The sequence below is a fragment of the Lepisma saccharinum genome, chromosome 6, assembly GCF_977018435.1.
Source record: "Lepisma saccharinum chromosome 6, izLepSacc3.1, whole genome shotgun sequence".
Classification (NCBI taxonomy): domain Eukaryota; kingdom Metazoa; phylum Arthropoda; class Insecta; order Zygentoma; family Lepismatidae; genus Lepisma; species Lepisma saccharinum.
In genome coordinates, this window is record NC_139234.1 from 23,567,162 (window position 1) to 23,592,267 (window position 25,106).

The window sequence follows — 25,106 nt, forward strand, 5'->3', positions numbered from 1 at the left end:
GCCATTCTAAGTAATTACGTAAATTTCCTGCAAGAAGCTGACTGTACTTGAGGGACCCAAGTTTATTTCTTGCGGACGCGTACTTTACGATTTTGTTACGCCACTGCGTCAAATATTTAATATTACAAGAACATTAAGACGTAACAACAAAATGAGATTCACAGTTATTATTATCATCTAAGTCCTAAAATTCAAAGTTAACTGGTACAATTTATGTGCAACAAAGTCAAAATTGCTAATTAAAAAAAAGTCAAAATTGCTAATTTTAAAAAAAGTCAAATTAGCTGTATCAGTTGATTACACCAAACATTTCACATTTATTGTGCAAATGACTATCGTTTTAAGATTTGCTGATGTTGAAACCGATTGTGTAGAAGAGCTTGTAGGTAGATACATTGGGCCCCTAGACAGGATTGTGATTTAGCGCACTCCCTTCCCCCCGCTCTATCAAGCACTGACATTTTATGTGCGTCCTTCCATATTTTCTACTTAAGCCATGGTTTGTGACATTTACATCCTACAAACTTCGAAATGAGGAAACAAAGAACGACTCATTAAATAATATATAGGTTATATTTCAAGACTCTTACTTTGTATTTCTGAGCGATACAAATGTTTTCTAGCAAGGAATAAATGTCTGCAATTTCAAATTGATAAAAGTGATGAACATTTTAAGTGCTCCTTGACGAGTTTAGAATATAAAAGTTGGCAACGATGACTGCGTGACTCATGTATCTGGAGACGGTGCAAAACCGGAATGAGCGTTCGCTGAAGATAAGCAAGCTTCGTCTTGCAAGGCCTTCCAGTTACCCGTGGGCTTTCGATGCTTGACGGGTCAAAACCCAGGTATATAGTTTTACTTGCCCGCCCGACCAACCAGGCGGGCCTAGTAAGCGATTCTGGCCGTTGTGCAGCCCTCTGGTAACGAGTCTCATTATTTATTTCATAGTTTGATGTTTTACTTAGGAATATATTGGTTTTCAATTTCCCGTTGCTGCATAATGATGGTGATTGGGGAGGGGGGTTGAAAGAGAGTGGCATCAGCTGCCACCACCCAGGGCTAACGCCGGCCCTGGATATCTCCATTACAGAATGACAAGTTCAAGCCATCTGATTATACTACATTCTTGATGTGAAAATACAAGTTTTTGTCACAGAAATGTAATTTCCGCACAGAGTCTGCAATTAGAAATTATAAAAAAATTTAATTTGCACCCACTAGATATTGAATACCGAGACTTTAAGAATGTTTCACAACACTGGTATCACTATTCTCCATGGAAGAGTGGTTAGCCTAATATACTATGGAGCTAGAGTTCCTAGGTTGTTTCTTTGTCCCCTTTCCAAAGCATCAATTCATTATTCACCTTTGTCATTCTGATTAGCTCACATAGAGAGCCAAATGATGTTTAAAAAATAAAACATACTTTCCAATACAATCAGGACATGAAAAAACATTCATTTTACTTTCTCTTCCTCTGTAAATACAATGCCATGGTTTCATGTTCAAACCTTGGATAAAGCATCATGTATCTTTGTGCTTGTCCCTTTATCAATTTTATCATCATTCACTCTCATTGTTGCAGAAACTCCAAGTAGAAGACTGAAATAGAAAGAAACAAAAACTTCTACTTACCACCTTCTGCTCCCACAACCATTGGAAGAGGCACTGGTGATGAAGGCTTAGGAATTCTGTGGAGAAATGGGCAGTGAGGTTTTTGGCATCCACTAGGCTGGTTCTCCCAGTAACAAGGAATTTGTTTCCTCTTTTTCTAAAATAAAGAAAAATTAGGATTATGAAACAAAAGTGCGGAAGAAGGCATAAGCGATGCTATGACTCTGGGGGGGGGGGGGGGGACAGTGAATACGGTGTATAGAAACAGCTTGATGCTTGGAATGTGAAAATCCAAAAAGACTGAAGTGTTAATAGCAACAAAAATGAAGTCAGAACATTAAGAAGAGAGGAATTGAAAGTGGTGGAGGGTTTCAAATATTTAGAAAGCATATAATAAAAGATACCTACCATGGCCATTGTAATGTTGTTATTCTATATTTTGCCAAGTTCACTTGGCTTCTTCAGGGATAATTATTGAAACAGGAGCGCTTGCATGTTGGAGACTGCTGTGTTAAAAATATTAGAAATTAGGAAGGTTGTACAGGTAAAACATTTCATACATTTAGTGGTGTGCCCATGAGTGGTGGTGGTCATATCCCCCTTTGGCTCAGTATTCCTAAAAAAATAACATCAAAGGCAGGGAAATATGACAAAATGAGGACTGACTACTACAAAGTGTATACATAATATCTCCCTCTTTTGAAAATCCAGGGCACAGATAAGTAAACGAGGACAACTGGGAACTGGATGCCACAGAAGTGTGAGGAGAATTACATGGAAAAAGAGAGATGTATCTATGAAACCCAAGACATACAACATGTCTATAATTACATGTGGAGCAAATGATTTGGTGATGACAGAAGTGAGACGCAAGCAGTGGAGATGACATTTTTACAGAATGTAATAGCGAAAATCAGAAAACACCACAAGGACCGAAGATATTTGATAGACAGCTGGAGCAATGAAGTAGCAGGACAGAACAGATCAGGCAAGGATGGGATATTCTGCGCATAGGAAGAGGATGGAACTTCTAATGATATGAGATCATTACTTGATCATTTATAATATTTATTAATTCCTTCTAATTAGACTGGCCATCGTAAGTTTAGGTTATTTAGAAATATGTATGTAATGCATTTTTATATATGTGTATATTTATACACAAGGGTCATCCATAAAAAAAGTTTTTTGTGTGAACCACAAAGAACAAATGAAGTGTGTAGGGCTCACCTTCGTGTTGGCGATGCAGACTTTCTCACAATTGATGCATCATGGCATTACAGTACACTTCAATTATTTGTTTATGAATTACACTGGCACAAAATTTTCTCGCATTCAGAAACCTTATCACTAGGACTCGGAAGTTGAGAAAAATCCATTTTTTTCCTAGTGTCCGAAGACGAGGCCCAACATAATATATATTCATTTTGGGTCATTGTATGCCAGAAAAGGGTGGGTTTTATTTGTCCTTTTTGCCTTTTTTTGGCTTATTGGTCCTTTTTTAGCATTTTTTTTTTAGGTCGTAACGGCTTTTCTTTTAGCAACTTCTCCTTCTCTCGACTACGTTTTTACTGCCCATTCTCAATTCGAATCATCATCATTTCATCCCCTCTTAAACATTCTTTCTGTAGTAAAGAAATAAAAAAAAGAAATAAATAAATATATTTTTGGACGACTGAAGCAGGTACAGTACAAGGTCCTTTAACCGTAATTTGTCTGGAAGGCCATGCTGTAAGTGGCAACTTTCTCTTGTTTTGAAGCTTTCAGTTTTTTCGCACTGTGTGTTCCATACCACCAGAGTTTTGTATTTTTTTATTCATTAAATATGTAATTAAAACTGAAGTTATTAATTAATTTGGATCACATTTATACGTCCTTTTTTTTCAGTTTTTAGGTCCTTTTTTTGATATTTTTAGGTCTTTTTATAGGTCTTTTTTGACTACTTTAAGGTCTTCAACTACCAAACCCTACTTATGAATTACACTGGCATGAAATTTTCTCGCATTCAGAAACCTTATCACACTCTGCACCTGACACTTAGCAGGATTCTCAATTTTTTAGCACATGTTCAGGGTACACATCTCGATACCGTACACGTACACATACAGTCTGCACTGTCTCGCTGCTTAGCTAAAACTGAGAGAGCGTAGGTGAGTGTGCTGTTTGCTACAGTCGAATGTTCCTTCTTTCCGGAAAGCACTTTGTCATGGCTGATGAACTCATAGAAGCTTTCACTACATGGTTGAATACATTGGCGGCAATCAATTGAGTACAATGACTGTATTAACAAACTGGTATCAAATATGATAAGTGCTTGAATGGGTATGACAAATAAATTAGAGTAAGGCAGTAGCGGCTCGTGCCTAAAATAACAGGTGAAGAAGTATATTTATAGGCAATGAAAAACAAATAGTAAGTGCCAGTGCCCCCCCCCCCCAAATTTAAAACGTCTTTTTTGTCTTCATCCGTCCAAAATGGTGTCTGCAACAAATTACACACTAAGTCATTTACTGGGTTCATTGTAGAAACCACAGCTCAACACATGAACACAACACACGATAGGAAACGCGAAACACACACGCGGAACAAGATCTCGCGAGAACGCAAAGATTTTGCCACAACCACTGGATGCAATGTTTTCTCCGACGAGAGAACTGCTTCATCTAGAAGGCGACACCCGTTCAAGGCCAACGCTAGGTGACGTCACCGTTGCCATGACAACCGGCTAAGTTTTCCGCCACCTGGCGGTGTTTGCTCTTGGGTTGGGACGAACTCTTCACGTGCGTAGCGCCGAGCAGCATATTATTTGAGTATTATCGTGTGCGTTCTGCTGGGAAATAGTTTAATTTAACAAGCAAATGAAAAATGTCAATATTAATTTGAAAATTAGGTGAAAACATCTTCACTTGTTGCACTTGGCCAGCCGCCACTGGAGTAAGGTACGTAGTTTCTGAGAGGCTGGGATATTTTCTGCAAACTTTTCTAGTGCAGAAAATTTGTTTATACTTATTGTAACACATGTTATAATATAAATAAAATGAAAAAAATAAAATAATTGGGGGTACCCGGTAAATTCTAAGCAAGCTGGCACAAGTATGGAGGTGGAGGTGAGCATTCTTAGGGGGTTCCCTCTTTCAAAAATTAAAAAAGTACAGAAAAATAATATTAGTCATAACAATGAGCCAACAGAAATACTGATTTCTTTCTTTAATCTATACATTTGCTTTCCATATTATTTTAGTCAGACAATTGATACGGGAAACAAGGTACAGACTAGTGTTGGACAATATCATCCAGACGATATATCGCAATATTGAAAAAATATAGTCCAGGTGATATCAACTAGATGATATACGGTGTTTCCATGCGAAATTACCCAGAGCAGATTGCCTCATAGTCATGGATTTGTTTCAAATTATTTGTACTGATAGATACTTGGTCTAATATGACAAATATGTAATATTAGACTTGTCCAACAAATATTTTGAAATTTACGAATTTTTGAAAATTTAAAAAGATTTTCAGAAATTGGGTGGACGAACGAACACATCATGTAACACAAACATGTCATGTTTCGGAAACTATGTGGAGTATTTTCATGATTTAGGTATTGTTAGAGTCACTTCCGGATTGAGTTCATGAACAACCGATAGGAACGTTCACGAGGCTGCAAATATTTGTGTTGATAGGGGGAAAAAACTAAATAGGGATGACAGCAACTTGGATGAAACATGGATCAAAATGTTTAAACGATGGGGAAAAAACAATGAAGAGTGTTAAATTCCTTGTCACGCCGGAAGTGACTCACGCTGCTTCGCAATCTTTGGAGTTCACATTGGAAGGGATGTAGCACTCGTACGCTACAGTAGTCAGTCATTCTGTATGGTAGTATGTGTGCACCATTCTTTTAGAATTATCTCGTAGCCTATATGGCACTTTTATCATCATGTAATTTTACATTCCATTTCCCAAGATCCTTTTTTTACCTAATCCTGGATTTATTTATATATATGACGAAGTATTTTATTTACTGACAAGAAGACCTAAAGAAGCAGCTTCGCGAAACGTCGTCTGCAAGGATCGTTTCGACTATTATACTCACTCACGTAAGTTTTTTATGATAATTTTTAAACAGTAAATATATTTAGTGAGTAAACACACAAATTCAGAATGTACTACTACTCACTTTTATCCGCGAAGCTGTTTTTTCTTTATAGATTAATTTCAGTGGCCACTACCACCATCCTCATTGAAACTTGCTGTACTGTTGCTCGGCGTGCGTCTTTCGTTTGTAGTTCTCTGGCTGCCGCTAGGTGCGCTGTTGTTAACTGTACATCTTGGTCTGTGTCATCTGCTGTTTCCGGGCGATAACTGTTGTAGTAGGGGAATCCAAGTATGGTGCGCTTGCCTGCTATCGATGTTTAGCTCGTGTGGGAAGTGCATTATGACGTGCGTTTCCTTGATTTTGGTGTCTAGGAGCGAGTGGGCAGTGTGTTTGACTTGAACCTTTTGAATTTTATGGCTATTGTATATGATATGTTTAGCAAGACCAGTAGTGGGTTGGGCTTTTTTCGCATCTGCTAGGTGCTATTGGATTCTTTCATTGACAGATCTGATGGACCTGCCGATGTAATGTGCCTTGCGTTCACACTCTGCATCGTATACACCTGGGTTATCAAGGGTGGAGAGGAAGTGCTGTTTGTTTGTTCAGTTTACCAGTACTTTGATGCCATATGGGAGAAGGGCTTTGGATACGCGATTGGAAGTGGTGGGATGGTAGGGGAAGGGAAACCATTTATATTGGGCGCTGGAGGCTGATTGTGGCTGGGTTGCTTGCGGATGGGTTGATTGTGGTTGGTTAGGGTGTCTGAGCTGTATTTTCGGTATATATATCTTGCTGGACACTGTCCAGGATCATGTCTTCTGGAACATCTATCACATTCTTCGGCATTTTTATAACTTCTATTCTGAGGATTAACAAAGTTATTTTTGTGAGCTTGCGAGGACTGGAAACCTGCTTTATTTCTGTGTCCCACCAAATGCAACTAGGTTAGGACTACATTCCTTTTCACGATGTACAAACATTTGTGTTTCCCATTCAATTAATTTCATTTGAAGCACAATATCTTGACATTTTGCTGGAGTCAATGTAGGTTCAGAAAGTAATTTCTTTCTAATGGCGTCAGACCAAACACCTACAATTATTTGCTCTACAATGGCTTCCTGTAAGTACTGGCCAAAACTACATTTAAGTGCTTGTTGCTTAACACGTACCATAAATCGTGTTGCATCCTCGCCGCTTTCCTGCGTGCACTGTCTGAACTTGAAACGTTCCACATATTTGTTTATTATCTGCCCATAATGTTTAAGCAGATTGTTCTTGAGGGTCGAATACGTTTGCCGTTCGACTGGTTCAGGTGCTAGGATAGTCTTCAGCACTTTGAAAGCTTCTGACCCTATAACTGCAATCTGTATGTGTACCTTCCTGGCTTCATTAACATCATGAGCCAAGCAAGACTGTTCAAACCTCGTTAAATAATCTTCTATTTCTTCCGAATCTGGCTGGAACTCAGAGAATAAATTCAAACCGAACATATTCATAATTGTAGTCAACTAAATATCACAATATCGTAGACACAATCCGTATCACACTGATTTAAACTTTGTTCTTGTACAATTATTGTTATCTACGCTGTAGACACAATTTGTATCGCACTGATTTCAATTTGTCCTTGTACAGTTATTGTAAAGAATACACAAACCGTGTAATCTTGGTTTTTACCGTAGAAATTGATCAATTTCTCCTTGTATAAACCTATGCTGGAATGATGATCGTCGTGTACTCTTCGTGACGTCTTCATCCATACTTCTTCTTACGAAGAATCACCGAGAATATCCTGTACTACTGCACCATAGATGTAAGCCTTGTTGTGTTGTGTGTGATTTCTTATCTATAGATGCACAAGACATATAAAATACGTAGGTTCAAATTAAACAATATAACTTTAATACATGGAAGCCATTCACGTACATCTTACACACAGTTACTATAACAACCAATCAATAACATGCTATAGAATACAAATTCTTCTTCTTCCTCTTATCATGCGTCTATCAGTAACCATTGCTGGAACATTTGGTATTCATATGCATTCTGGACAAAAATTCTGGTCTTCATACAATTTCTACGAACTAAAAGTGGATCAACATCATAGTAATGCTTCTTCCACTTATTCAACATTTCTAACAATATTATGTGTACTCATATTGAGGGGCGGCACCAGGGGGGCACGAAGCTTCCGCACACCCTTCAGCACCCCCTACGTTCAACTGAAAACACTAACATTAATATGTAATATTATGTCATGTTGTCATATTGAGCGCCGAATGATGGGTACTGAAGTAAGACAGTTTTTATTGTATGCAACAGGCAAGCATTGAAAGAGGTGCCGATACTTTTCTGTACTGGCGGCAGCCTCTGTAAAGATCAGCGGCCGTTTTTTTTTGTAATGAATTTATTCTTCTTCTGTTTCTTCAAGTGGTCTGTTCATGGTTTTTGATAATTGCCTATAGCTTAATGTGAGTTACGTTTTTTTTTTTTTGCATTGTTGATAAACGGTTTGTTTTCCGCCTACTTGTTGTTCTTTACACTGGAGCAAAAATTTCAGCTGCTTTTAAGGTATCACCAGGTCGTATTCGGGAAATTATTTAATGTGAGTTGTAGCATGAAGGGTAACTTTCTTCTTAATACTTTCTATGTCTTTGTTCCACGTAACATGTCTGGTAAATGTGCCATTTCAAGCTTTTTCACAAACTGTTAGGAAGAGGCCCAATGTTCACGAAGAAATTTTATAGTTCGTTGTTGGGACTAGTGCGGCAAAAGGGATTTTCAAGATGACGACACAGTTGCTGTGCTCTTTGCGTTTTGTCTTGTGGCAGACGGAAGGTATAATATACTATGTATGACCACTTTCTTGGAGTAGAAGACTTAATACATATCATCATGGACGTTCAGGGGGAGGGCAAGGGAAGGGGGCAGCATACCTGGAAAACGAATGTCAATCTAAAGTTATATATTTCACACATATACCGTATTTACTCGTGTATAATGCACACTTTTTTCCAAAATTTTTGCTCCCAAAAACTTTAATTTATGTTAATCAGTAGCGGCGATTAGTGATGCAGTTGCACCTCGCTTTTTGATATTTTTGCCCCCTCACTATGCTAAACCTTATATACCAAGGGAAAGTACACTGTCCTTGCTTCCCACACCTTTTGGTACCTGCCTCCCCCCCCCCCCCCATTTTGAAAGGTTGCATGCATGTTTCATGTCATGTTTTCCTTATTTTCAAAATCGCAACCCCTAAATTTCTTTCTGCACACCGTAAGTGCCCATAGATGAATAATCCTGGTTCCGCCGCTGATCATATTAGTGGTAATTTGTGTCTCTTAGGGCCATTTGTCAAAAATATAGATGTATGCCAGTGGAAAATTGGTTCATACACTCTATACTGAAACCTGTGAAACTTTTACCATGTAAAATATTACCTTTTTGATTTTAAAATATTATGTTTTACATGTATTGATTTTGCCATGTACCAATTTTCATTGTGGTAAGACCTGGAACTCCCTCATCAAACAATTACCAGAAGTGGAGTGTTTTTTCATCACAACATACAACTTTATTTAAAGATATTTCTATACTCTGAGTAGGTAAGAGTGGTAATATAGTCATTTTCTGTTAGGACTGTCCTTCTCCTCTCCAACAATACCTAAATCATGAAAATACTCCACATAATTTCCGAGATATGACATGTTTTGTGTTACATGGTGCCTTCGTTCATCCACCCAATTTCTGAAAATCTTCAAGTTTTCAAAAATTCGTAAATTTCAAAATATTTGTTGGACAAGTCTAATATTACATATTTGTCATATTGGCCCACGTATTTATCAGTAAAAAAAATGAAGCAAATTCATAATTATGAAGCAACTTTTTGTCTTTCAATTGGGTGATTTCAAGTGAAATTATCCTATATCGTCACAATATTTTGGAAATATATATCATGTAGGCAATATATCGTCATGATATTTGGTGATATATATATTGTGTTGGCGATATATCGTCACAATATTTGGTTATATATATATTGTGTTGGCCATATATCGTCATGATATTTTAATGATATATATCATGTCAGTGATATATCATCACGATATTTGGTGATATATATCATGGAGATAATATATCACTGGTATCACGATACAGTAAAATATCGTATTGTCTGTAATGATATTTTCTTGACGATATATTGTGATATCAAATTTCCGATATTGTCCATCCCTAGTACACACACACACACACACACACACACCTTTTAATCACTTTTTGGTGCTGAATCATGAAATCAATGGTCACTGAGTCAGGTAGGGACCAAGCGTGTGGCCAGTCATTACTGTCTAGTACAAGGACTGGCTACACTGAGATAGGAATCTCTTTACCTAGAGGGCAAAATTAACATTTTTTGTAAATATGCACTTAGAAAAAACATATCTAAAGGTATTGAGTTTAGAGAAAAACAAAATACGTCTGTAACCATCTGCTGTTACTATCCATGGTATTTAAGGTACTTTTGTTGTACCTAAGGATTTTGTTGTTAGCAGTAGCGTACGCAGGATTTCATCAAGGGGGGTGTTATTTCGAAAACTTTCTACAAATTCACATTACCATTGTTTTATTATACTTTAATTAATAATAATAATAATAATAATTAATTCTTATAATTAATTAATTAATTAGTTTAATTACTACTAATAATTACTACTAATGCAGCTGCTATTTATGAAAGAAATAGAACAAAATTACATTTCTTTTGTTTAAAAATAATTGTCTAGTCAACGGTTATTTGTATATGATAAGTGAGACATTTTAAGTGTGAAGAAAATCCATAAAAACAAGCAAATATATTAAATTTTTTGAAATTATCGAATATGAAACTCATTCAAGGAGCCGCGCTGGTCTAGTCTGACAACTTCCTGGGATATCCGGGTTCGATTCCCGGAATTGGTTGGAATTTATCCAGCCTTGTCACCACACCCAGCCTCATAGCAATGGGTACCTGAGAGCAACCTTGGGGGATGAAGGCTGCCGGAGCATGGTGCTGATCACATCACCTGCAAAATAGTTCGAGATCGAGAATCTTTGGGGCCCACCACACCACTATGTGTGCCTTCATGGCACGGTGCTATATGCACGGGGGAATTTACATTACCTTTACCTATGGAACTCACCCAGGATGATGATGAAGCGCGAGAATACATGTTGCTAAATTCCACTGAGTCTATGTTTTCGTTGAAAAGTAAGTTTATAGACATTCCAACACATTTATCACTTCTAGGTGATTCACAAAGGACTTCTTTAACATTATTTAATGATGTGGATGTAGACTCAGCATCACTTGAGAGTTCACAAGGGGATGTGAAATCAATACCGGGAAGAACGTTTGCAATAAGGACGAAGCAAGGAATTTTCACAATTCTCGCGAGAGTCACTGCACGACTTTTTGCAAAAAAAAATTGCAGAATTGAACTTTGCGGCCGCTTAGATTGTGTTTGGAATGTTGTGTTTTTCTTCATACTGCATGGGAATAATAATTCAAATTATTATTATTATTATTATTATTACTGTCGCAGATCTTTGACTGTGATAAATTAGCCATTTTTAATTTTTTTCTACAGCATTTTCCATAATATTTCAAAAGCTCAAGGGGGGGTTTAAACCCGGTAACCCCCCCCTTGCGTACGCCACTGGTTGTTAGTGTAGAGGCTAGAGGTGGTGAAGAATCAACAAAGCTGTAAGTCCAAGGTACAGAGGAAAAATTTACAAAATACATCAAAATAGACTATTATGACTGCCAGTGAGAGCATACACTGTACAATGAATTAGAAAGATGGTGGAAGATGTGTTTAAACATTGTACCACCTACCATATAAAATAGAAGTTACAATTGATTTGCATTGGCATTGACTCTATTATAATACATACACATATTCGAATTAAATAACCACTAACCCATATAATTTCTTTTGCCTGGCTGAAATTATAAAAAAAAAACCCATTCCTTTAGCAATGATCAATCTAAATTTAATATTGCTAAAACTTACTTTTAACTCCATATGACGAAAAGTACACTGTGGTTTTAAACATTTTCCTTGTTTCCAATATGTACATACTGTTTCACTTCCTAAAGCAGCAGGTTCATGTCGAAATTGACAGCGGTCTCCCTAAATAAAAAAAAATAATTAAAAAAAATATATTTAATAGTAAGCAAATATTAATAATAATACTAATTCCTTTTTTTAGCTGGCAAGGTTCAGCCGTAAGCTGCTCTACCACCTAACCCTAACATTCCGTTACATAAGCATAAGAATTGTCTATTTGCTGAAAATTGCAACCTGACATTTGTTTTATGTCCACTTTATTCAGAGGTAGGCTAATCTGTTTAAAATGGATTCCAATCTACTATGTGCCTTCGCTGGGGACAGAACCTGGGGCCTCTTGATTACGTTACCACTATGCCATCATAGGACCGAGATAGGTGTTGAACTAGAATAAAAAAATTATGGAGGTTAAGCAAACAGTTATCCGTTTGAGGAGATAGATGAATCTACCACCTTCACACAAGGTACATCTGACAAGAAATGGGCAGGTATATTTGTTTTGAGGAACAGCAAATAAAGTTGCCTACCCTAATGGCCACTTTGGCTCAGTCGGTAACACGTCTGACTACGATGCTAAAGGTCCCGAATTCGATCCCCGGCCAGTTCAAATCCGGGAACTTTTTTAACGTTGGAAGCGGCCCCGGTGCCCACCCAGCATCGAATTAAATGGGTACCTGGGGGAAACCCTGGGGGGTAAAGGTGGTCAGGGGCAGGATGCTGATCACATTACCCCCACTCACGACCGGATCAAGAAAGTGTGGGGTTTAGTGGATGGATGGGACAAGTCTTTCCCACTGGCTGCAAACCTGTTGAGCACAGATGAGAAAAGGTTTTCCCAGCTCCATGTGGCAGACATTTCTAGAAAACGAAACACAATAGTTCACTCAATAATGACTAAAATGTTTTACCCCCAAACCCTTCATATAGAATTTGAATTAAAAAGTTTTCACTGCATTAGCATTTCTGGCTATTTTGTAAGTTCTCACTAAACACTGCCTTTTCCTAGCATGGATGACAGGGACTTGCAAAGACGAAAATGCTGTCCAAGAAGATTAAAAGCTGCATATTTAAACAAGGATATGCCATACTACTAAAATAACAATATTTGTAAAACATAACAGAGAGTGCGGCACTTGAAGCAGATTTGTTAAATCAAGAGCTGAGTTAGGATGAATGTTTCTCGACAAGAGGGATGGCCAGGGGCCTCATTGTACCTTCAGTTTTTCTGTCACACACACATATGGAAAAGAATGTACAGAAAACATTCTCAAGGTTTTTAAACATTATTTTAAGTCCACTTCATGCTCACATAAGCTAATCAGGACTGGACCTACAATTTAAAGTAGGATCCCAACCACTGTACAATGTGGCTCCACTGAGCATCGAAGCATTAGAACCACATCATCAGAAAGGTTCCTGAAGTTCGTAGCTGGCTGGGGTAGCAAGAGAACATCACTATGAAAAAAAACATCATAGTGTGGACCTGTGTAAGGACATGCATTATCATTATTAGTCTTGTTAGGATTACATTCAAGAAGGCAAGCCATGCAATGCTTATTTATAAACAATATTAATACAAATAATTAGGGCTGAGCCAATACATATCCCGATTCCAGTGGTATCAGTATCATTCACCGATACCAGCCGATACTTTTCTGGCATTTTTAGTCTGCAAAAAATGCCATGCCACACTTTCACGGAGCCTAATAAGGCCTGAAAATTATGCAAAATTCAAACTTTTTTATTTTGCAGAAACTTTGCAGATTTTGTGATTACATAGCATCTATTTTCATATTCTGGTGTAATGTTTTAATATTCTAAAGCAAATTGATGTATATAATCAAATAAGAATATTTGTATACTATTATTGATCAGTTATTCAACAACTTACGTATATTTATTGCAATTTTCAAGTATCGATATCGGTGGGTAACGGTATCAGTTTGAAATGGTATTGGCTCAGCCCTACAAATAATAGCTTGACAATGTAAACTTCTTAATAGTTTGAGAATTATATCCACTTGACTTTGAGCAATGCATAAAAATAAACCAGGAGCAATTAAAAATAAATTAATACTTACTTTTGTACATGTAGAATAGTAATAAAAGTAACAATCATTCTTCTTCTTATTTTCTGCCATTTATTGCTCAAACTTTTTAAACTGCTTTTACTGTGGAAACAGTATGCATAAGTTGCTTTACCTGGAAAGACAAGGTTATAATAGTGCATATAAGATATGCTCCATATAGGGCAATGCAGCATATCTAAATAGCAAACAAAATAAATGCTTCTTTCCTTCATTGTGATACCATAGCAAATTTGTACTTTAGCAACTAATCCATTGAAAATAAAATTCATTGGAGCAATCCAGCATTAAGTGTGTAACATTTTACACACAAAAGTTAAGGTTCTAGATATGAGTTTAGATTAAAATATTCAGAATGAACCGATTTCATAGAAATAAGAAGTTTTTTGGTGTGGAGCGTCCATGTAAGCCATGCTTACACTTTATTAGTTCTAGTAAAATGTATGTAATTATATGGCAAAATTCGTAAAAACATCAAAGTTCAACTCGGCCCGATACCAGTCTTCGAGATCCTGTTTGTTAGATTGCAACACTTCAGCAGCAGGGGGCACATTGAAACTCCCGCCTTCTGCTTGCGGAAAGTTGTACGCCGTCTGAATGTTGCCTTACAAATTTCTGACCGCGAAGGAGCAGTGCCTACCGTATCTGGTTGGAGAAGAGCAAGGAATATAGGGAGAAGAGTGGGCCAAACCCTAGGTTTGTAAACCTACGGCCACAGGCTTACAGCAGCATTGCAAACATCATGTTTAGAAAAAGTGTTGTTCATGGACGTCCGCAGTATATCTTTTCACCAGGGAGGATTAACCAAAGTATTTTTTTTTTCAGGGTTTGGGGTAAACTAGGTATATTTCCCTTCTCAAAATATACTAATTCAATTTGAAGTTGACATTTTTCTGCAACGCCCTTACAATAATTAACAATTTGATGTGACTGAAATGAAACAGTATGTATGAAAATGGTTGACATTCATTTTCCAGGAAGTGTCTCCTTGCCTTGCCTTTTCTGGACATCCATGGTGTCGTTTAAATTCCGAAATTATGCTACATACTACTAAATTGTTCTGTGATTTTCATATTATTAATATTAATTTATAACAAAAACATAAATTCGAATGGTTCAACCAACGGCAAGGGTTCGACGTTATACGTGAAAAGTTTGAGAAAATTCAACCACAACGAAAAATAGCCTTCTTGTTTTATTTATATCCCCAACTTACAAATGACTTTTTAAACTTGTGTGAGATTTAGCACCATTATGCTTAGGTTGGCTTCACTGAATATGTGCCAGCGAGAGACAGGTCCTGCAAGAGGAGGGGCTCCAGCGTTGTCGGGTGTGAATGGTTGACTGCAAAGGAAATTTGAGCCGGTGGTGCTTCAAGGAGGTTATTTTCCAGGAACAGGGAATTCTGAAGCAAAAACCTAACAGGAAGGGGGAAAAGGAGAAACCTAAAAATGAGCGGGATATGGGAAAACTAGATACACATTGATGTGCTAAATTCTTGTTTCTGTTTTTAGCTTATAGGAGAGCGTAAACATCAGAAATATTAAGATCTCTGTTTTCCATTTATGTATGAACTCAGCTGGTAATAATTGAGCTAAAAAGTGAATAAATAAATAAATAAATAAATGTTAATGAAAGCTGAAGATTGAACCAATTTTACAAATCTCATGTCAAATGCGAACCAAATATTATTAATTACGTAGTCCATGATTCAAACACTCTTCGAACAGTGTTCGAAAAGCCTGTTTATGATCTTTTAGGTGCTAGATTTGTTTTTACAGTATCCTAAGAAAGCTAATAGTTTTTCTTATTCTTGTAATAACCGTAAACTACAGGAAAATAATCCTAAGAAAGCACTTACATATCCTTTGATAGAAATTTCTGGATATGTCCCTACAATTACTGAGCATTTCTTTTATAATTAATATTGTATTTTTTTTATTAAATATAGGGAATTTTAAGGCAAGAGAGGGAATTTATTTATATCCGAAAGGGATATTATCCTCACAGTCCGAAAGATCACTGCTTTGAGCAGTGACCAATTTTGGATCTGGTTTATTTTTGTTTCCCGTTCTTGTTGTCAAGGTATTGCTTTTGCAAATTCCATCTACTGAAAGCAGACTGTCGGCCCTGTGCTGTTGTGTGATAGTGAAATGCATTATGGAATAAAATTAGTGTGATTGTGCGGTGGGGTGGAGAACCTGTTGTAGATGCCGTTATCCAGAAAGGATTTTGCTGCCAAGAAGAAACTTGTGGATATAGGTAGGCCCACCCCTTCCTTCTCTAGCAGGCATAGTAACAGAAACGAAAAATAAAGTGCCCCGATTTTGTGATTCAGGGTACGAATCTGATACTTGGTTATGCGGTTGTAAAAAGTATTCAGCACTTTTCTGTCTCCTTCTGTTTTCGTGTCTTTATTACTATTAATTTTATCTAACACTCGTTACACTACTCATTGTGATAGGAATAAGACTGACTTAATTATCAGTTGAAATGTAGGAGATACACAGCCTAGCAAAGAAAGAACCAATCCCAGGGATTTATCCAGAATTTTTAATTCCAGGGAAGTGTTCTGAAAAAATGGGGGGAGGGGTCAATGTGTGTGGATAAATCACTAACCATGTCAGCCCAAAAATAAGCACACCAAATAACCTTCATCATGATAGGCTTACACTGTTGGAAAGGTCACGCTCTGCCACTGCTTTTTGTGGTGTCTGTTAACAAATGGAAAAAAAAAAACTTTAGTATAATGACGTAGCCTGAATGCATGAAAAGCATTAACAGAAGTGTGGTATGTGTGTAAAGCTTTAAAAATTTAGCAAATTTTTACTTCATTTCTCTGTGAAGCATGTAGGCTACAGATGCTAGTAACTTTTATTGGTGAAATGTATAAATTAAATGCATTCTCAAACATCTAAACCTTAATGCAGTTTAAAATTTTGGTGCCCAAGGCCATTTTCACATGTAAGCCCCTTGATGCCCAAGCTGATTTTGAGCAAAATGCAGAGTTTCAATTAAATGAATGCCCTACAGAGATGAGTGATATACCATTGTATGTGGAATGAACCAGAGATTCAGACTATATAAAATTTAAGCAAATTCGGCATATATGTGGCGGAGGGAGGGGGCTAACTCTCAAAATTCCAAAATTTCGGGGAAAAAAATTTGGTTTCCCCACCCTCCCCTCAAGAAAAAAGTACATGACAGTGTCGACATGCACATGGAAATGATCGCTGACATGTAAGGAACACAAAAATATTTGAATTATTATCATATGACCAATGTAACTTGAGTTGTACCCCCAAAAGGATGGTCGGCACGCCACTGATTCAAGCTTCAAAATGCAGCGGTACCTTGAAATGACTTTAGCTCAGAGACTATTTGCCCTGGAGATATGAACGATATACTGTTGTACGCAGAATGAATCACAGATTCAGACGATATATAATTTATGCACATTCGGCGTATATATGGAGGGGGAAAGGGGGGAAATCCCCTGAAAATACTTTTTTTTTTTAAAAAAATGGGTTTCTCCCCCCTGCCCCACTGAAAAAAAGGGATACGAAAAGTTCAAAATGCACATAAAAATTATCGTTGGCATGTAAGAAACAGAAAAATATTTGCATCATTGCCGTATGACCAATGTAATGCGAGTTGTACCCCTGAAACGAAAGGCTTGTACGCCACTGTCTCAAGCTTTGGAATTGAGTGAAATGCAGAGTTACATTGAATTGACTACAGCTCAGAAACTAAATGCCCTAGAGATATGAAAGATATACCATTGTACGCAGAATGAATCACAGATGCAGACGATATATAATTTATGCACATTCGGCGTACATATGGAGGGGGAAATCCCCTCAAAAATACTTTTCTTAAAAAAAATGGTGTTTCCCCCGCCCCCTCCCCCGAAAAAATGTCACAATGCACAAAATGCAAAATTTGTGCAAATTTGGCGTATATATGGAGGGGAAGGGAGAAAACGCGCAAATATTATTTTAAAAAATTGTCACTTCACCCAAAAAATGTCCTCGAACTTGGGCACAAAACGACACCTACGCACAACATTCACAGACGAAAAGCTAGAACACAGTGAAAAATGAGAGCCGATTCTTGCAGTTGCTTGAAATTCTATATTTAGACAATGCAGGGTAACCCCTGTTGCAACTTGTGGACACTTGTGCTAAAAAAAAACAAAGGTTTCCTTCAGCGCACTTCGAAATTCCATATTCATAACGCAGATTCAACAACCAGTCTTCCCCCTCCACCCACCCCCACCCCCTGCTTGCACCCCCACTGAAAACTTTCATTTTGACATCGGATGCTGATAAACAAGCTTCCTTCGAATGCAGTTAACAGGAGGGAGTGAAAAGCATTGCTTTAGAACAACAAAGCCGGTCTTCCTTTGTTGGCAAAAATTTGACCTTGAAAAGAGACGCAAAAGAGAAGTCCCTTTTCCCCTCCATTTTCATGAAGACAAAAAAAATGCAAAAAAACATTTCTGTTAAATACATGTGTTAGGAACAATATAAAAAAAATCGAAATTCTAGCCAAAAATAGAAAAGTTATAACGTAAAACTACGACCTTGACACAGCGTCTCTAATCGAGACACTTGGTACCGGGAGGGTTACATTTGGGTATCTCGAGACGCTTGGGTCCCAAAAGGTTAAAGCAATAATAATTTCAATATTAATTCATTTTGGTCTTGAAAGGAATTCACTTTTCATATAATACCAAAGATACCACCTTCAAATTTTGACTTAACCTTCAGTAGATGTGTACCAATATGTGTAGAATTTTTTGAAAATTTAGTTTCTTGGAAATTGTAAAATAAAATTTTGAAAACCTTTCAAAATTTGTTTTTCACAAAAAACCAAGCATGTTGTATATCAAATGAAAACCCTTCTCATAAGCTTTAACTTTAAAATGAGACTATGCCCAGTCCTATAGTTGAAACAGGTCTCTTGCACATTGTATTTAAAGTTTCAGCGGTGAGCAGTTTTTGTGCAATTTTGCCAATTTTCAAAATTCAATAACTCAAAAACAGGCAACATGTAAAATAATAATAATAAAAAAATTCTATATTTCAGATGATAAGAAACATGTATACCAAAACTTAGCCAAATCTATGACATGAAAGGTTTATGCACTGGTTGATTTGACATGGAATTAACCTATTGCATCCTGAGCTGAATTTTATATTTGGCGATTTGTCTTAAAACTTCAAGATTTTTGCATATTAATACCATCTTCCTAGAATTCGAAGTTGAACTGCTACAATCTGAATACCCACAAACACAACAACAATATAAGCATTGTATTGACAGCTATTGATGAAGAACAACCATGTACATGCAGTGGTCAAGACCCTGTCAATGGGAAGATAAGCAAGTAGTAACCTGGCGAATAATTTGATGGTTCTCGCAGCTGCCAAGAGCACAAAGTTAAGCTGCATGAATTGTAATTGATAAAATACATGAAGGAACAAAGCACAATGAAATTTCCATGCCAAGATTCAAACCTAGCTTAGTGATGCAATATGCTGTTCTTCTCTGATAACTAGAGCTCAGATTTGTATGCAATAACAAAGTACAAAATACGTACATAAATATGTAACAATAATTGATAAAATATGTACCTAAATATGTATTAGCAAAAGAATATGTAATAATAATAATTGAGTATCCAAGCAATTTCAAATTCTGCTACATATTTATTTTATTTGAACATATTCAATGTAATTTAAAAGACATGTTGTTCAAATTAAAATTTGTATCAAATTTATAAACTCAAGAAAGCACAGCAACGTGCACATATTTAAGAAACCAATTTTGTCAACTATTAATTACTTTTCACATCGCAAATTATTGTAAATAAAGCTCTTCGTAACTTTTGAAACAAATTGTAAAAAAAAGCATCTATACAAAGAACAATCGAATGAAAATACATAGCTACTTTTGTACTTTTTGTACAAGGGAACACACTGTGTAACTCACTACATTCAGGAAAGTAGCTTTCTTGTCCACCGATGCCAAGTTTCTAGGTGCTTTGCCTAAACTTAAAACCAAAACGAAAATATGTAACCAGAAAGGGGAGGGGAGAGAAACTCCATCATCTTTCGATAATTAACAGTTCAAGTTTTTTTTTTTCAGTCTGTCTATAGACTTGGCAGTGAATTTTAGGTGACCGTAAGGACTAGGGTGCGTTGGGCTAATTTGGGGCAATTTTCACCACTTTTTTTTAAAAAAAAATGAAATACCTTTGAGACTGATAGCTAATAGTAACATTTCTGTTCTATTATATATTGGAATGTCAGAGAGTACATTCTGATTGGTTTTTAAGGTTCCACAGTAAATGTTCTGTACACTGTTTTATAAACTGCCCCAAATTATCCCAGGGTTGGGGAAATGTGAGGCACTTCTCAATTTTTGTACTTTTCACCTCTGTAGTTCAGTCCCTGAGGGTATTGTGGGCAAAAAGACAGTAAAAGACATCAATTCATATTATTCATTGTCATTTATGTGCTTACAGTGAGACAGTAAAAAATATTTACGTAATAAGGGTTTTCTTCCATGAGTTTTCATGACAAACAAAAGAAATTATTGAGAAGTGTCTAATAACCTAACCTATGAAATAATAATTTCAAACTTTTAACAACATTGTGATGTAAACAGCTTACAAACTAGACACCAAACATATTCTTAAATGCCAGAAAAGGATGTTAGACCTACTAGCAATTCATGAACTGATAAACGTGTAGGTACTAAGCCTATATGAAAAAGGAATGTGGCACATTTTACAGCTCTATTTTGTTTAACTAAACTTCAAATTTAAGTACAAAATGAGAATCAAATTTACACTTCTAACTTTAGAAAACCAAATTAAGCAGAAGAGTTCATGTTTTCTTCCAGCAGTTTCCACTTCACACTGCCAAAATTACCCATTTTTAGCTTTTCTTCACTGCACAAAATGTAATGGGCCTACCACAGGAAAACAACACTATCTTGAAGGTTAACCCTCAAATGTAAAAAGTGTGTAAGTGAAAACTGTTCTGGGTGTTGTCTGTATGGTTGTGAGCACAGTTAAACACTGACCCTCGAAACTGCACTGTCCAGTTTTACCAGAATTATTATTATTATTATTTAGTTTGATGGGTTAGCCTAGAAAATAGTTTACAAGTGAGGGTCTTCAAAATATTAGAACAAACAAACTGTAAAAATGTGATTATATTCTGCACAGTAGGTTTTGTATAATTCAAATTTTCTAAATATTACCCCCACTGCCCCAAATTACCCCGACCTACCCTATCCATCTCATTGATTAAAAAATATGACATCACATGAGATACAAATTTTCTTCATGTTTCAGAGATTGAAAATATAGGAAAAAAAGACCAAGAGGGGAAAAATTGCCAAAATATGTTGTTTTTATGTAAACTAGCAAATATGTAACATATGTATTATCCTGGCAAATATGTAAAAATATGTAACATAAAACTTATGCAAAATGATGTCAGTTACATAATTCATTAACATTTTTGTGTTCAAGTTATGTATCTAGAAAGGAATAGGGTAACGGTAGTATAAGCTGGAGACGGATTTCTTAAAATTTACAGGAGAAAAGACGAGAAAGTACTTACGGAATTGCGTTCTTGGGGACTTTCTGAAGCCAGGGAAATTGTTTTTTAGAATCGTGCAACGTATTTTGCCTGTAAATAAGGTATTTTTCGTCAATCATGCATCTCCGTTGTACGATAGCTCGTGCTGCCATTACCGTCGACTACGTGAATCAAATGTTCCGTGCGTTCGGTTATGTAATCCCCTCACAGTGTAGCAACCACGCGGTAGTTTTACAAGATGACGTGTGAGCGAGTTTTTTTTTTTTTTCAATGTAAGGTAAGACTCTACTTTACGTCCTTTTCCTAAGGAATACGTGTGATATATTGTTGGAAAGCTTATTTTATAAGGAATTCAACAACGTAAATCCCAAAGCGAGCAAAAATTTCCTGAAGGAGTAAATCGAGAAAAACCAATGTTGTCCGGATATGCGCAATTGAACATACTGAGGAATTTTTTAGATGATGAAGCACATATTTAGGGGTGAAATGAGTGCTAATGGAACCTAACCTAACCTCGTAGGCATACCTCAACCCCGTGAATGGATAGTGGAGCTATCGTGAACAGAAAGTGTAAAAAGAAAAAGGTACTTACCCGAAGAGATGCCGGGTGACGCACAACGATCGCGCACCACGAACGCAAAGAAGCAATCACCATGCAGATAAGGACGTAGAGTCTAGCCTCAATTTTCGCTTAAAAACCTTTTGTGAATAATTTGTGTGGCATTTATCAGTTCATAAGTTTGGAAACACTGCACATCAGCTGACGATAGACAACGTGAGTCAAAATTTGCGCGCCGAATTAGCAACGACCAATAAATGATTATAATGTTAAAAATAACGCTTTTTTCATGGGAAAAAAAGTGATCCCCAGCTTGAAAAATCTTCCGCTATGCATATGAGGTAAGTAGCAATGATTTTTATTTGAAAACAAACGAGTTTATTGTGTCTCTGGCTTATACTACTGGTACCAGGAATAGAATATGTAATGACACAAATTGTAGCTCTACTAATAACACTCACTTTCTGAAAATGTGTCGAAATTTGTCTGACCTACAAGTGCTGGTTTTGTTATTTTGTTACTGACTGTATGGTTTCTGGGAGGTTCTGTTCAGATTCAAAGAAGATAGTGCTTAATATGCACTTACCACAACCAAGGCATTAGGCAAACCAATTGTGAAAAAATCTTGCTGTAGGTTTCATGCAGTGCACTTTCAACTTGCTTCTGCAGGTAAAACAACTATAGTGACAACAGTATCAAAGTGATGTAGTCAATAGCAGCAACAGCAAGAGTTACAGCAAATGTCATATAACCAATAGAGCCAGGCATCCTTCTGCACAATATCTTATGTTACAACAAACATTCTCATTCACAACACAGGAATTCACCAAGCGTTACATCATAATTGAAAATTTCGTGGTTCATTCTCCAAATTTGTTACCAATTGGGAATTTTCCATTCTCTGTTACTCAAAAAACACAGATTTCTACACAAGGATATCTCCAAAATTATTTATTACCGCCACTCAACAGAAAATTTGAGAAAAGTCAATAACCTACAATGAACAGAACTGACATCTACTTCTGTAAGCATGACCAAGTTTTTGATATGAGGCATAAGGAAAATACCCGAAGCTCTCTGCCCTGAGTGTGCTATAAGTGAACATGGACGTCCGCAGGATTTTTTCTAGGGAGGGGCGAGGAAGGTATTTTTTTGCAGGGGGGCGGGGAAAAACAAGGCACATTTTCTCCAACAAAAGTGTTGTTCCCTAAAGAAATATTGCTTAAATTTGAATTTATGATGTTCATGCAATAATTAACACACATTATTGTGGCTAAAATGAAATTATATGTGTGAAATACATAATTTTTGGATGACTTTCATTTTTGACCCCACTTCCGGATGCCCATGTAAATGAACACCCAATTCCATAATGCATTTCACACATATTGGGTTTTATAAGTAATTTAATTCAATGCCTTATCCCTTGTTGGTATAGTGTGAGCGCGGTGCTCACCCTGGGATATAGTTGTAAGTTTCTCAGGACCAACTAATGATGGCACTTTCTGGCCTTGTGTAGCTGTAATTTGGAACGTCTATGGCTAAATGATACTAGTTACATATTGTGGCATTACTCTCAGTCTGTGCAGACACGTCATTTTGATGACAGTCCGTGTTTTGTGATCACCATGCTCACACGTATACCAATCACATAACGATTTTCAGAAAACATATTTTAATTCTGTGGGCACTAAATTCATGTTATATCACGGTTTTGATTCTTCAATAGTTATTTTATTTGACTCCAATCACTTATTATGGCTATTACTTCTGGCTAAATGAACGTTGGAATATGATATTTGTCACGGATGAACAACAGCACTTCAGAGCATGGTATCATAATAGGTAATCCGTAACATTGCAATACAAGAATGAAATTTTGTTATAATAGAATAAATAAGAAAAGTTTTAACTTATAAGTGATATATATTAGGCAATACATATTTATAAACTATCTTCAATATGATTAACGTCCAAATATTTTTTAAAAAATGACAAAAACAATAAAATTAATTGTATGTGAGTGTGCCACGCTCACCATATACCAACAGCATTAGTCTGGAACATGTATACCAATTTTATTACAATAAAATTAACCAGAAAAGAAAAAAAAATATTCAATATTTCACAATCTACTGTCCCACAAGAAGTACATGAAAAGCATCAGATACTTTTGACCATACACAAAATACATATTTGTATTTTATACGGTACTTGAAGTGGAAATTCTTAGCCAGGGGATGTTTGGACAAGCCTTGAGGTTAACTGGGGGTTATGGCAAGATTCTTTTTTCTAGCTCGGAGATACCATGATCCCTCACTTCGAGCACAATCTTAAAACAATAAATCTTGAAATCCTAATGCACCAACAAATTGCCAAGGACACTAATTATCTCACTGTCCCCCCCCTCTTCTTAATCCTAGAACATGCTTACACTGTCTCCTTTTAACCCTAGAACACACTTACAGTGTAAGTAGCACTACGTAAATTTTACGTACATGAAACAATCAACTTTCAACACAATATCCACATCATGAAAACAAAATGGCGATTCTTTTTCAACACAGTTTTGTTTATTTTTGGTATGACTGAAGATGACCGGACCCTTCTCCGATTTTCTTCATATTTGGCATACTTACTAATTGAGGCCTGCTAATGACGAATCTGAAGTTAAAATTTGTCGGAAATGTCTAGAAATTGCAAAATAAATGTGAACCATTGATGCTAGCCCCACGAACCATTGGCCCTAGTCTCACAAACCATTAACGTGTGGTTAGGTTAGGCAAACATAGTTAAAATTTCATGTCGTGGTCGTATCAGGATCTAGAAATTGCAAAATAATTGCGAACCATTGACGTGTGGCAATCATAGTTGAAATTTGGTGTCGTGGTAGTATCAGGAATATATATATTTGCTTGTGAAACAAAAAATTTCTCGAAAATCTACGGCTACCATTCCAAAAAATAATGCCTTATTTTAGCTTATTTTGCAATTTCTAGACGTTTCCG

At 36.5% G+C, this 25,106-nt stretch overlaps 1 protein-coding gene across 2 annotated transcripts in view; it reads right to left on the reverse strand.

Moving 5' to 3' along the window:
- The window catches only part of LOC145989270 (ranBP-type and C3HC4-type zinc finger-containing protein 1-like), a 75,366-nt gene that overhangs the window by 48,675 nt on the left and 1,585 nt on the right, over window positions 1-25,106 (reverse strand). Inside the window, exons 1-4 of one of the 2 annotated variants that reach the window (XM_083124597.1) lie at window positions 22,685-22,703; window positions 13,915-14,035; window positions 11,777-11,896; window positions 1,637-1,772 (exon numbers count right to left, since the gene is read on the reverse strand). In XM_083124597.1, coding sequence (XP_082980723.1) covers window positions 1,637-1,772; window positions 11,777-11,896; window positions 13,915-13,974 — 316 coding nt within the window. In that variant the 5' untranslated portion in view covers window positions 13,975-14,035; window positions 22,685-22,703. Of the gene's footprint in view, window positions 1-1,636; window positions 1,773-11,776; window positions 11,897-13,914; window positions 14,036-22,684; window positions 22,704-25,106 lie in introns of those variants that run through there. The other variant, XM_083124596.1, reaches the window with a different exon arrangement.